The sequence below is a fragment of the Nansenia antarctica genome (genome assembly GCF_963989245.1).
Source record: "Nansenia antarctica genome assembly, chromosome: 3".
Taxonomy (NCBI): domain Eukaryota; kingdom Metazoa; phylum Chordata; class Actinopteri; order Argentiniformes; family Microstomatidae; genus Nansenia; species Nansenia antarctica.
Window position 1 is genome coordinate 35,987,232 of NC_137688.1, and position 14,004 is coordinate 36,001,235.

A 14,004-nucleotide genomic window follows, 5' to 3' on the forward strand; every position below is an offset into this window, starting at 1 on the left:
TGCCCAACACACACACACAGACACACACACACACACACATTAAAGAAGCTACTCGACAACATGTCACACAGGTACACACAGCTCCAACCCTGTGGACAGTCTGAGTTTAAAACAATCTAATATAAACATGAGAAACCCAGGCCACATTTTATTTTAATGCATTTCTGAATGATCTGGAGGTCTGGCTTGTAATCCTGTCACTGTTTTATTATGACTATGCTATATTGTCTTATTGACTGTCGACTGTTGTTGACCGAGGAGCAAGATTCACAAAGCATTTCACTACATCAATTATGTATACACAGTATACGCCATTTAGCTGACACTTAGCATCCAAAGCGACTGACATTGCAGTGACTGCATACATTTTGTCAGTATATCATATGGTCCCAGCGGGAATTGAACCCCCCAACCTAAGCATTGTTAGTTAGTGCCATGCTCTACCAACTGAGCCACAGGGGGGACCACACAGAGGGACACACAGAGGACCTCACCGCATGTTTCTGCCAGCATTCTCTGAGGGTGGGCCGCAGCTTCTTGTGGACGACCACCTCCTGCATGTCCTCCAGAGACGGATGCTGGCCCACCTCCTCCTCGAAGGGCAGGGTGTACTCATCCACTGGGCCTGCAACCACACATGATCCACGTCATCTCCAAGGAAAACTCACAACACACACACCCAGATCACATATCACAAACAGACACACACGCACAGATCACAAACAGACACACACACACAGATCACAAACAAACACACGCACAGATCACATAAACCAGGGGTCCCCAAACCACGGCCCGCGGGCCGAACACGGCCCGCCCCCACACTTGGACCGGCCCTTTGTCGCCTCCACACACTCTCAACAATGCCAGAAACATATTTTGAAAATTAAACTTTAAATATATGTTTTAATCATATCATATCTGTATTTGATATTAAAGGTTGGCTTTCAAATTAAAATATCCCTTAGTTATAAACTATTTTCATTAATAACATTATTAGTTAGTTTCACCCCAATGCGGTACATTCAACGTAACGTTCCATAGTGAACGAGCACGGATCTGTAGCAGGTGCACGCGAGCTAGAACGAAAATTCAGAGAGATGAAAAATGGCCAAACGTTTGGTAAAGAGAAAAGTTGATTCAGAATGCAGGGGATTTAACCAACAGTGCACAAGTGATTATTATTGTTAAATGCAAAGAATTTGTCAATAAATGTATGAATGTGATCGCGGAGGAGGTGTGTCCCGCGGTGAGTCTGTCAGCAAGTAGGCACCAGATGAATTGAAACAATGGGGGATAGATAATGTAGATGCCCAGCTGCAGGAGAAGACTAAATCATTTTACCGATATGTTACCGACATCTGTGTCAAGCAGGGTTTTTCCTGCATAGAGAATTATGAGGCGGCCGCCTCCGTCATATTTCTAGCCGCCTTCAGCTCTCAACAAAACTCTGACGGTCGTATTTTCTACAAGCACTGCACTCGGTGGATTTATGTCATTTCTAACTGCAATTGCGGCATTGCGCCGACGTGGTGGCGGGGGCGCTGTTTCGCAAATAAGTTAGCTTTCGTGTTTGCTAGCGAAATAGCTGATAGTTGATGTTGACTGCTCAAGGAGAATACATATTTGAAAGTACAGAATGCCTGAGAGCCTTATATTGCATTATATTACATTACATTTTGAATTTGTCATCTGGTGCCTGAATATTGTGTTTTCCTTTACATAAATAATGACATTTCCACCATAAATTGATGCAGAAAGGGCACAAATTGGTGCATCTAAATTCACCAGAATGCAAGAAATTAAGTATTTGATGCTCGTTTAATCAAGGACCCCCAGACAGCCCTGCTTCATGGCCCCCCCCCGTGTATGATGAGGGTCCTCCCTCATGTATCAGACTGTAAAACTGATTATATTTCATTGACATATCACTATAGGTATACATTCCATCCAAATTCAACTGTTTAGACTTTGTTTGCATCCACCAGTGCTCTCCTGCGCGTAATTGCTTTGCGCAACCGCCTCCATTTCACACCGTTCCACTCCGTTCCATATTATTTTATGTTAGAGACCGACCCAGGCCCCCCATCACAGAAAGGAAAAATGATGTGGCCCTCACAGAAAAAAGTTTGGGGACCCCTGACATAAACAGACACACGCATAGATCACAAACACACACATGGCCACACACACATATCATAGACACATGCTCGCGCACACACACACACAGAGATCACATAAACAGACACACGTGAGTGGGGGGGACTGGTGGTGTGTGAGTGGGGGGGACTGGGAGGACTGGTGGTGTGTGAGTGGGGGGGACTGGGAGGACTGGGGGTGTGTGAGTGGGGGGGACTGGTGGTGTGTGAGTGGGGGGGACTGGTGGTGTGTGAGTGGGGGGGGCTGGGAGGACAGGTGGTTCTCACCGTCTGCAGCCGTGCAGCGAGCGGCCAGCTCCCACAGGATCAGCCCCATGGCGTACATGTCTATCCTCAGGAAGGAGTCTCTCTGGAAGTTGATCGCCCCCTCCAACACCTCGGGAGCCATGTACCGCCTGGTGCCCACCTTGAGAAACAACAACAACAACATCAACAACAAGAACAACAACAACATCAACCACAACAACAACAACAACTGTCTAACATATAGACATCGCCTCCAATGTGTACCAATATGTATAATGTATGGCCATGTTTTAGTTGCCCATACAGGTTGACAAAACAAGCCTGAAAGTGTTCTAGCAGAGGGAGGATTTTCTTTGTGTGGACTAAATAAACCAGATTGAGAGAACAAATGATTTATTTATTTATTTTTACTTTTAACTGCCATCAGCTGAGCTCACCTGCCCGTGTGTGTCTCCCGCCGACTTGCCGGCCTCAAACTTCAGAGCCAGGCCGAAGTCCGCTATGCAGGCGGTGAGGTTGCTCTTCAGCAGCACGTTCTTGCTCTTCATGTCCCTGTTGTTTCAGCCAAGGACAAGTTTCAAGTTCAAGGTTCAAGTTTATTGTTACGTCACATTACACAAGTGTAAGAGAGTAAAATTCTTAGGCTTCAGTTCCTGACATTTCAGCATAAGACAATAAGGCGATAGGCATAATTCAAGATAATTAACAAAAAAGTGATAATAGTACAGGATACGAGTAGTAGGAGGATGAAAACCAGAGAGGACAAAATAAGACTTTTTTTGGGGGGGGGGGGGCGGTTTCACAGACAAGGCTTAAGCCTCAATCCTAGACTAAAAAGCTTCTTCAATGGAGATTTTTTCATTGAAAGTGAGATTTAGTGCGGGACTAGGCGTAAGCCCAAGGTGTGTCTGATTTTACTGGTAAGAAACGGGCCGAGAGTCTGGGAGGAGTGGATTAGCACGTAGGCAAGGTTGTGGTGGTGGTGCGGGGTATTGTAAAGGGGGGGGGAGATGGTGGGTGGGTGAGGTAAACATAATCTATCATTCATAATGAAGTGAGCTGCCACAAGGCATTAGCAGAGTGCTGGCAGTGCTGCTCTTCGGGGAAATGCCTCTCTCCTGAGACACTGATAAATAATGCACTTCAATCCAGCAGGGATGGATGGATGGGGGGTGGGGGACGGGGTATGACAGACAGCTGGCAGAGAGGGGGAAAAGGGAGGGGAGGGGGGGGTGGTGACAGGGGTAAGAGAAGAGGGAATGGAAGAACACCTCCTCCGAGCCCCCCTGGACGGGGCAGAGGGCAGGGTCTGGGGGGGAAGGCACACCTGTGGGCGATGGCGGGCTTGTGTCCGTCCTTCAGGCCCGGGATGTCCTCGTGGAGGTAGGCCAGCCCCCGGGCCAAGGTCTGGGCGATGTGGCACAGTTCGTTCCAGGACACCACGTTGGCCTTCAGGTAATCAGTCAGCGAGCCCTGCAGACCAAACAGGAGCAGGAGCACAGGAGGAGACGTCACCCACAGGCCTGGGCTGTCTCCACTCAGCCTGCTACACAGCTGTGGCATGACAATAGCATGGGGGGATTTATTTTATTTTATATCTTTTGGTTGCACTGTCTAAGTCTGACCACTAGAGGGAAGCGCTAACCTGTAACAGACATCACGGGAGGACAAGCGTGATGAAAAAGGGAAAAGGAAAAGCTGCTTTTAGAGGCTTCTAAAAATATATTAAAGCAACAACAGGACAATAAAACAATAAAAACCTGGTGCACATAAAGCAACACAAGGAGATCTCAATGATAAGATATTGGGCCAAAGTTACTATGGAGCTTTTTATCCATAAATACTTTTTTTTAGAGCAGAGCAGAAAAGCTCCTTTAGGAACAGACTATTACAACCTTGTTGCACTAAAGGAGCGCTATAAGAGATCTTTTCTGTCTGCTGCAATAAGGCTGAACAAGTCAACTCACACTGGACTGTTCTTACTGTATCTAATGTTTCAGATGTCTATTTTTAAATTTTATTCTATTATTCAATTGTTAATTGTTATTTAATTCAATTGTCGTTGGATTTATGGTGTGAGCTGCTGTAACGGCTTAATTTCAATCAATAATGTACCCATCTATCTTTTTTCACATGCCCTCATGTAAAATGGTAAATGGACTGCACTTATATAGCGCCTTTTTTGCTGCTCCAAAGCTGCTCCAAAGCGCTTTACAACGGCCTCTCATTCACCCATTCACACACACATTCACACACCAATGGCGGCAAGCTGCCATGCAAGGCACTGGCCCACTCACTGGGAGCAATTTTGGGGTTCAGTGTCTTGCCCAAGGACACTTCGACATGTGGCCAGCCGGGGCTCGAACCGCTGATCTGCCAACCTTGTGATCATTAGACGGCAACTCTACCTCCTGCGCCACAGCCACCCCAGAAGTGCAATGACTAACACTGTACATTACGTTATATTTCTGGCATTTACCAGACACCTTTATCCAAAGCGACTTACAACAAATCCATTTGACTAAGTAAGTGAATCATCTATCCACTAGTCATATCAGGAAAGTCATCTATGCTCGGGCCAGGGGCCATTGGCAGTCGTAATAGTAGACGAGGAGGAGGAGCTGGAGGAGGAGAGGAGAAGGAGGTCATACTGGAGAGCTGCTGTACTGCACCTTGTCATGGTAGGCTGTAATAAGCCACAGCTCTATGTCCATGTTGTTGCTCCTCTTCTCCACGCCGATGAAATGCAAGAGGTTCTTGTGTTTCATGCCACTGATGCTGTAGATCTCATACTCGTTCTGCCACGACAGTTTATCCTGGGAACAGCCAAGACAGATCAAATAATGTCACATTATCTGTCCTACAATACGACACAAACCAAAACACTAAAATACACAACATATTGCTCACAGCTAGGGTTTCAAAATTCCTGTACGTTTGGGAAACGTTCTGATAATTCCCATATTGAAACCCCATTATAGAAATTAATGGGAAAGTTTGCCAAACTTACGGGAATTTTGCAACCCTACTCACTGCTCTCTCAGAGAAACACATAAAAAAAAACATCTTATTAAATGGTCAACTTTCTAAATCGAATAGCCAGAACCCCCAAATACCTGAATGGGGAAGATCTTCACAGCAACATAGTCGCTGAGCAGCTGTGCCTTCCACACGCAGCCGAAGCGCCCCCTGGCTTTGACCTCGATCAACTGCAATGGCTTCTGTCCGATGATGGGAGAGGGAGGAGTGGGTCCTGGGTCCTGCGTGGGACAAAGAGAGCAGGTTGTCATTCAGCTCAGTACAAAGCACGCTCCCCACTCAGCAATGCCGCTGTGCCATTCGAGCTACGATTGAAAAGCAAAGCTCCCCAAAAAATGTTACGTTAATGAGTGAACAGAAAGAGTGCGAGAGTGACGGGTTCAAGTGAGTAAGTACATTTTTGACATTTAGCAGATGCTTTTTTCCAAAGCGACTTACAACAACAAGTGTGTCTAAAGTATGTGAATCATCTACACATGGGTTACATCCTAAGCAAAGAATCTAGGCCAGGACAAGGTGCCATTGGCAGTCACAAAGCTAGAAGGAAGGAAGGATTACTTTTTTAAATGTTTTATTATTAACAGTAGAGGAACTGTACAGAGGGATAGTGGGGTGGTGAAGAGGTCGTTTAGGAGGGACAGTCAAGATGTAGCCTCAAGAAATGGGTCTTCAGTCTACACCGGAAGACAAGTAGTGACTAGGTAGTGAGTGGTTGAAGTGAGTAAGTAATATTGATTGATTGATTGAGAGAGAATGTTTATTTTGGTAAATTCATAATACAGATATAACAAATGGACACAGTCACAATGCGTAACACCAGGACCAAAAAGGTGTAGGCTGAAGCCATGGCTAATACAGAAGCATGAGAGATGCTCAGAGGTGGTTGGACACTCACAAGCTCTCCAACCAGAGAACAGCAGAGGAAAATGCCCTCAAGTGTCAGTACTAATGGGGGCTGAGACATTTCTAAACATCTTCTCTCTCAAATCTGGTCCATTGTTGGTCACTAGCTGGGTGTTTTTCTGATTTCAAATTCTAAAAGCCATCATGTAATTATAGTAATTATTAGCATTATTGAATGATGTTATTATGTAACTATTAGCTCCACATGTTGTCTGGAGGGACAGACCATTTTTTCTTTTTTAAAAAGAGTCTGGATGAGACCTCGAAGGAAACTTGAGATTTATCTGAAAGATGTTATCAAAGAAGGGTGTATTAGATAGTCTAGACATGGTGTGAGCGCTCTTAACTCAGCAGGGGTACGGTTTTGCGGCAAAGAAGAGGAGCGAAGCCTTCCTTCCCGATGCTCCAGCAATAATAATGAGGGGTTTTGTAAAGGTATTTTGAAACCGTGAAGCCATTACAGACTTCATTCAGTCTTATTATATATGAAATAAAGGACCCAGAGCAAGCCGAAGGGTTGATAAAAAAACACATCAAGGTAAAGCACTTTAGAAAATAACTGTGCAACCTAAAAGGAGTGGCTGACAAAGACAGGGGAAGGAGGTGGAAGAGCTGAGAGAGATGTGTTTAATCACAGGGAAGAAGAGTATGGTGCGGGCACGTGGACGCTAAACGCGTCTTTGAGGAAGGGTGATGCTGTTGACGTAACGCAGTGTGCTGGACCACAGTGTGTTTTTATAGAACTGCTGTATGAAGAGCATCCTGATGTGACCAGCACTGGCAGTCAAGGGTTCTTTCTGGGGGTAGCTTAAGGCACGGCAAGCTTATGTAAACAAAAATGAGAATAAGTGCTCCAGATGAATAACAACAACAACAGCAACAACAAAAATAAATGTCCAGCTGGTTGCTCAGGATTAAACAAATAATTCCCATGTGTGACCTTCATCAGAGGGGCAGAGTGGAAGAGAGAGAGAGAGAGAGGAAGGTTAATAGAAAACACACAGAGCAGGATGAGAGGCATGTAGGTGAGAGAGAGAGAGAGAGAGAGAGAGAGAGAGAGAGAGGGCGATAAGAGTGTAACATATTCACAATACTGTGCAAGAACGAGGGGGATGACAACAAAACAGTATCTGGAGGTATGTAGTGGGTCTGTCAGTGTCACTAGCAATGCACCGTAGTGCTAAAAACATGACAAATGGTGGTTCAATGTCCACTGGAGGGTATGGCCAGAGAAAGCGAGGGGAGGGTGGGGTAGGGTGGGGGGGTTCATGGGGAGCAGCAACAACCCTCCAGCACGGAGGCGGAATGCTGGGACAGGCAGTTGCCGTAAACAACAGGCAGTACGCTGACATTGGCCAGGGTCGATGCAGTAAACACACAAGGCCCCCCCCTACATGCTTACGCTTGACTTTTTCCCAAGTTTCAATAATTAATCAGATGCTGAGTCATAAAAGTAAGGATTTGAAACCATATTGTTTTTAATGGAGACCTGCCCTCTGGACACTCGTAAAAAAAATGTGGATGTGTGGTAATATAATTTTTAGTTTACGACGCATTAAAAAAAGAAAATAAAAAATTAGAAAGAAAAACAATTAAGTTTTTTTTTTACAGGCAATTTACGGTTAGAAGGCTTCTGACTCTTGGCTACCACTGTAGTGGTGGAGGCAAAGACGTATTCACACTGAGGGACTGTTTTAGAAAAGCCCTTTCTCAAGGAACTGTGATACAGCCACAAAGGACCACAGCATTTTTACAATAGATGGCAACTTTCTACAGGAAAATTGGAAGACGTTACCCTGGTAACAGTGAGGTCAGTGAGGTTCTCCTCGACCCGAGATGGACTGACTGTCTGTCTAAAGGCCCGGATCTGCATTCATGATGGGGTTGCATTCATGCCCTTTTTCTACAAAGGCTGGAGAGCAACTCCTTGTGGCACAATACCATTGATTGTCAACGGCCTGCATCCTTCCCATCACTGAGAGTCCTACTTGATCCCCAAGGGGTGAGTCAGACTGACCTGAAGGGGAAGGCAGGGAGGGAGAGGGGGGAGGGGAAGGAATCAGGGGCGGAAGCTCGCTAACTTTCCGTCTGCGCCAGCATTGTTCCGAACCTCATCCGTCATCCGGCCTGTGATCTGTGTACAGTAGCCAGTCGGGAGTGTCACCAGAGCCCAGCTCTGAACACGGGGGGGGGGGGGGGGGGGGGGGTGCATTACACTTTGTCAGCAGACCACGGGAAACGAAAAAATATCTGTCGCCTGTCGCCACTCTCCTCCCCACACCCTGCCTTATCATCTTTCTTTAATATGATAGCCCCTTTCACAGTGGGGGGGTTATGGGAGCTGTGGCTCACACCTAAGCCTCACTAGAAATGTGGCTGGACCTTTAAGCGTGCGAGCAATGACCCATAACAACTGACCAATTGAAAAGGAACCATTCCCCCCCCCCCATAATAAGAAAGCCCTCATTCATGTCACTGAAACAAATCGCACTGCTATTTCAATTACACGCAATCACATTGTGCACGGTGAGTATTGAATCATATAATGGATACATTCTTGACTTTCTGTACTCAAGTGATTCCAACACCTCTTTCTTCAATCTGGACATAATATCAAGGTCCAGCACACCCATTGTCCTTGGTTGCATTACCACAGATGTGCAGGGACATGATCATCACAGGACGACACCCATGCTCATAGAAATGCATTTAGTTCACCTTTCCACTGATTCATGCAGTCTTTTGGTCACTGGTTCCACGGTGCACTTTGCATAAGGTGAGACAAACACATCCATCCATGCAAAAACAGACAATTTAAATAAAAATGTAAAAAAATAAAATAAAAAATAAGATACTAAGAAGTGAGAAAAAAATGTGATGACTCACATCAGCTTACTTATTTCAAAAAACAAAAAACAAAACCCATTCAAAACATAAAATAAAAACGGCGGGGGCATAAATGAAATGGCCATGTTATCAAGCTCCCACCCAAACCCATTGAGAAACGTTTTTGAGTCAATTAAACTTATCTTACCTCTATCATTATATGAAAGGCGTGCTAGTTAAGGAAAAAAAGGAAGCAAAAAGAAATTATTGTTTTCAGTGAGGGATGAAATGGTGGCAGATAAAGCAGCACTGAGATGATGATAGATGACTGGCGAGAGAGGGATTTTTCTTCTCTCGTCCTCCCGGGCCTCGGATGTGAAAGCACTGGGACTGTTTAGTCAAGCACTGAATCAATTCCAGCTTCCCTGACCTCGCATTGCTGTATGAAAAATGGAGCCGTGATGACAAATATGTGGGCAGGAGTCTGGCGCAGTACAGTGTGCGATGACGTGTGGGCAGCCGTCTGGCGCGGTACGATGCGATGACATGTGCGTTTGGATGGTGGAGGAGTTGAAACGTTGAATAGAGACGCTTGCCACCTCTCCTTCCTGAGCCTCGCCCTCTCCTGTAGCTAAAAGCAGTAAATAATAGTTCGGAAAAGTATTCAGACCCCGTCCCCTTTTCCACATTTTGTTGTGTAATAGGCTCAATTTAAAACGTATTAAGTTTAAAACAATTTGCCATCAATCCACAAACAATACCCCAGAATGACAAAGCAAAAACACATTTTAATAAAAAAAATTAAAAAAAAATATTAAAATTGAAATTCAGAAATACCTCAAGTATTCAGACCCTTTGCTATGACACTTAAAATGAGATACAAATGTAAAAATGTCAACAACAAATCACTCAAAAAGATGAATTGAGGCCATTTTAATGCAAGGATAACTCTTCATGTAATTTTGGAATTGATATTGTTGTTTTTATAGGGTCTCTGACTTGCATTGGAATCAATTACACACTGTACATTAGGACTGTGTGATGATATGTGCGGTTGGAGGGTGGAGGAGTTAGAACATAAAATAGAGCCGTCTGCCACCACTCCTTTCTGGGCTTTGCCCTCTCCTGTCGCTAAAAGCTAAGGTTTTGGGGAGGATCCAAATATCATCCAAAAAAACTACTTTTGCAGTTACATATTTTTATAGAACCAACCATTTCATAAAATAGACATAAAAAAATATGGAAAAAAACGGTTGTGCTTTGTTCTACCTCGGGTAGAGTTATAGAAGGCTTTAGTTCCTAAGGCATCTCTTTAATCCTGTTTATCTTAACTGACTTGGTTCCCATAGTAAGGTGATAAGGATTCTAGACTTCCTGGTGCCAAGCCAAGACCCATGTGTGCCAGATGTTTTATGGCCAACTTGTTGACCACAGGCTATAAGATACCATTCATTCCTGTGTTCCTGGCTCATTGCTGGTGGATCACTGTTGAGTGAGCAGCCAGTTGTGTGAGCCCAGATCGATCTGAATAAATTGTCTCAATCCAACTTTCCTTTGAGCATCAACTTTAGATTTGGATTTTATACTTCAATATCAGAAATCATCATTATAAATCACGATTGGACACAGCTTGACAGCAGGTCAGCAGCCAGCATAGTGCTGGTTAGCCGGATGGATAGCGTCCTCCTCTATAGAGTCCTATGGAGAGATGGAGCCAGAGACTTTGTCATGCATCGAAATAAAAATGAACCCCACCAAGCCACAGTTAGTATTAAAAATCATTTCTTCACTGAGGTACGCCGGAAGTGTTGAAATCCCGGAAATCTGAAGCCACCCCTCTCGACTGGCGTACAGAAGTCATGTTTCCCCAATGACCTGACCTGAGTGAACACTCTCGTTGAGCGGGGAATACTGTTGAAGGATACACAAACATTGGGTTTCCGTCTCGTAAGGTTACACTTTCTCATATTCCTGTTTGTTGGGGATGAGGTATTGGAGCTGGGACTGTCTCGCAATTGCCAACTTTTTTAAGTGATCAAAAAAGATTTCTGAGGTAAACCCTTATCAGTAAACCCTTATCAGTAAAACAACTTTTTTTAGGAGACAAGTCCTCATGGTTTTAAACAAATAAAAGACACAGAGGAGCTGGGCGTTCAAGTTTAAAATGGTTTTAATTATGTAATTTCCACTTTGACTGAAGCAACTGTTTTGGCTGTAGGAGGGAGAGGCATTGGCTCTTGGTTGGCTCTTGCCCGGAAAAAGAGTGTGAGGAGCTGACTGCCAGCGCTAGTGCTGGTCCTGCTTTAACACCACATGTTTTCAAATGTTCCATTGTGCAGGTGTTCGCCCTTCCTCTGTCTCCGGGTTTAAACCAAGCATCCTCCTTTTCTCCCTCTTTCACCCTTTTTGTTTTTCTGCTGCCCATGTCGGTTTGCCGAAGCGCCTTTGCTGTTTTGTAAGCATGTGCACATCCTGATCTCTCATAATATTAAGTTAAAATCAATCAATGCGTTGCTTTTTAAATTATTGCTCATGGTACAATGCGGGGAAGGCTCATTTAAGGGGGGATCGATATGGGAGAGCGATTGGTGGATGAAGCTGGAGCTGTACATCAGGCGGCTTGATGTGAAAATCATTGGGGGCTGCGGCTAGTGCTGATCAGCCTGGTGAGCCCCCCCAGCCGGCCTCCTGGCTCATGGGAGGCAGAGCCACAACCGCCATGCTGGGAAGCAGCTCAGGGATCAAGGGAGGGGAGTAGGAAGGCAGATGAGGCAGAGGCAGAGGCTGGGCAGGCACAGAGAGATTATGGTGCGGCAGGGGGCGAGGGCGAGGTAGGGGAAGGAGAGGTAGGGGGTGTGACTGCTACAGCGGTTGCCGAGTCAGTTATGGAAGGGGAAATGGGGGGGGGGGGGTGAGGGATAGGTTGAGCCAATGGAGGATGAATGTTGTTGTTGTTGGTGTTCAAAATGTCAGCCAGTAAGAGGAAATCTAGTAAGGATGTTACAGGTTATGAATCTGAGAACAGTCAACGTGAAGCAGAGTTAGTGAGCAGAGTGGCAAAGTGCCAGTTTGCCCATTAATTACCTAGATTGTGGCAGCCCGTCAGTCTAATTTGTCCCGCCATAGTCTCCTAATGAACCGAAAACATTTTATACGCAAGCCGTTGACGAAAGACTTTAGAGGGTCCAAGGTCCACCACAGTCTCACAAAATCCTGTGGGAAACACTGAAGTTCTATTCATCACAGTCGAGGATCTTTCCTCTGGGGAAGATAGTGAGGGCTGTCAAACGGGAGTCTGGCGCTGTCCGACGGGTCAGTGCAGAACAGTTGAAGAGGCGGGTTTAAAGGGGCTATGGCACAGACCGGGTTCGCAATGTTCTAGACCCGACAAAGGGGAAGAAATGACGTGATGGAGTATTTCCCCGACCTTGAATTGTTTGTGGATTCAGGTATCTGAAAACTAACGGGGTGGGATGCGGTTTGACCAACCCCGAAGTTGCTAGACTCAAGAAGGTAGTCACAAAAGTAACAGCTGAACTCAATTCCAATGGAAATGCAGTGTCACAGTCACAGACATAACTTGCAGGCTTTATCTTGTTGTCCTTGCAATAATTCTAACCATGAGTGAGTTTAGGATTTCATCCTTAAGCCTAAATCGGGCAAAATGGGACATCAGGAAAAACAATGCAGTAGTTTGGCAACAGAGTGCTGAGCCACAAGAGCTCCACAAGTGGGGGCGTGGCCTGTTCTCTAGGAATGTTTTGGCCTAGAAACATCAACATGGTGTTTATGCCCTCCTGTTGGCAGCTGAGAGGGTGGGTTTCATAGAGGCACTATACAATACCATCATCAATTGTAACACTGAAGACTGTTTATTCCTTTCTGGGGATTTCAACTGCCCAGGCAGCGACTAAAGATAGGAATCACAATGAACCTCATGCAGCCTCTCGGCCAGTATTGGCACACCTTGTTGAGACATGAGTTGTGTGACATTTGGCGTGACCAGCATGATAACACAGGATTCCACATCGACATACACACTGGCAAACTCCATCTCCACGGCCGGGCTAGACTGATGTTATTGCTTGGAGCATCGCTCTGGTTTTTAAGTGAAGTGTGATAACCCCAGTAGGTTTTTCTGAACATTGTTTTGTAACAAGTGGTGGTGTTCATTAATTCTGTGAAACCCAAGAGGGCTTACTGGCATTTCAATACAACTTTTTAAAAGTGATGCTCAAATTCAGGAAGGTTATTTTTTGGGGTTTCTTTGGAGAGAGACGGAGGTCTCATAAGTCTGGTTTTGTATTCCCCCAGCAGTGGTAGGACGTGGGTAAAGTTCAAATCCAACATTTCTGTAATCACTACACATTCAATATCACCAGGGATATTGTCCAATCAATGAAGGCCATAGAGCGATTTTGTGAAACTCCAGGCTCCTGTGGTTGAGACCACAGGAGATCGAGGCCAAACTCAGGTCTTACACAAGACAAAACCATTGGCAGGCCTGATGGGTGTTAGAAATGTTTCTTTAGTTTAGAGAAAATGAATGGCCAGAGTAAGATTCATTCACTGCCTTCTCTCAGCTAAACGACACAAGCTCATTGGGCCAACTGAAACCTGAAAAAGGGCCGTAAGAGTTTTATACAGATCTCTACCAGCGTGCACGGCACGCAGAGAATAAAACAATGTTACGGCAGCAGTTCTCTAACTCATTCAGTGCAGAGGGTGGATAAAGTCGCACAAACTGTCCACATTACACAGTGTCAAGGGTTAGCCATAAATTATTGTGCTTCATTTTGTAGCCAATCAAAGGGTTGTTGCTAAGTAAATA

At 45.2% G+C, this 14,004-nt stretch overlaps 1 protein-coding gene across 1 annotated transcript in view; it reads right to left on the reverse strand.

The window, feature by feature from the left end:
• The window catches only part of acvr2ab (activin A receptor type 2Ab), a 38,238-nt gene that overhangs the window by 1,063 nt on the left and 23,171 nt on the right, over nt 1-14,004 (reverse strand). The window contains exons 5-10 of the mRNA XM_080526783.1: nt 5,522-5,665; nt 5,078-5,221; nt 3,733-3,878; nt 2,843-2,957; nt 2,427-2,565; nt 495-625 (exon numbers count right to left, since the gene is read on the reverse strand). Of these exons, the coding sequence (XP_080382909.1) occupies nt 495-625; nt 2,427-2,565; nt 2,843-2,957; nt 3,733-3,878; nt 5,078-5,221; nt 5,522-5,665 (819 nt within the window). The remainder of the gene's footprint in view (nt 1-494; nt 626-2,426; nt 2,566-2,842; nt 2,958-3,732; nt 3,879-5,077; nt 5,222-5,521; nt 5,666-14,004) is intronic.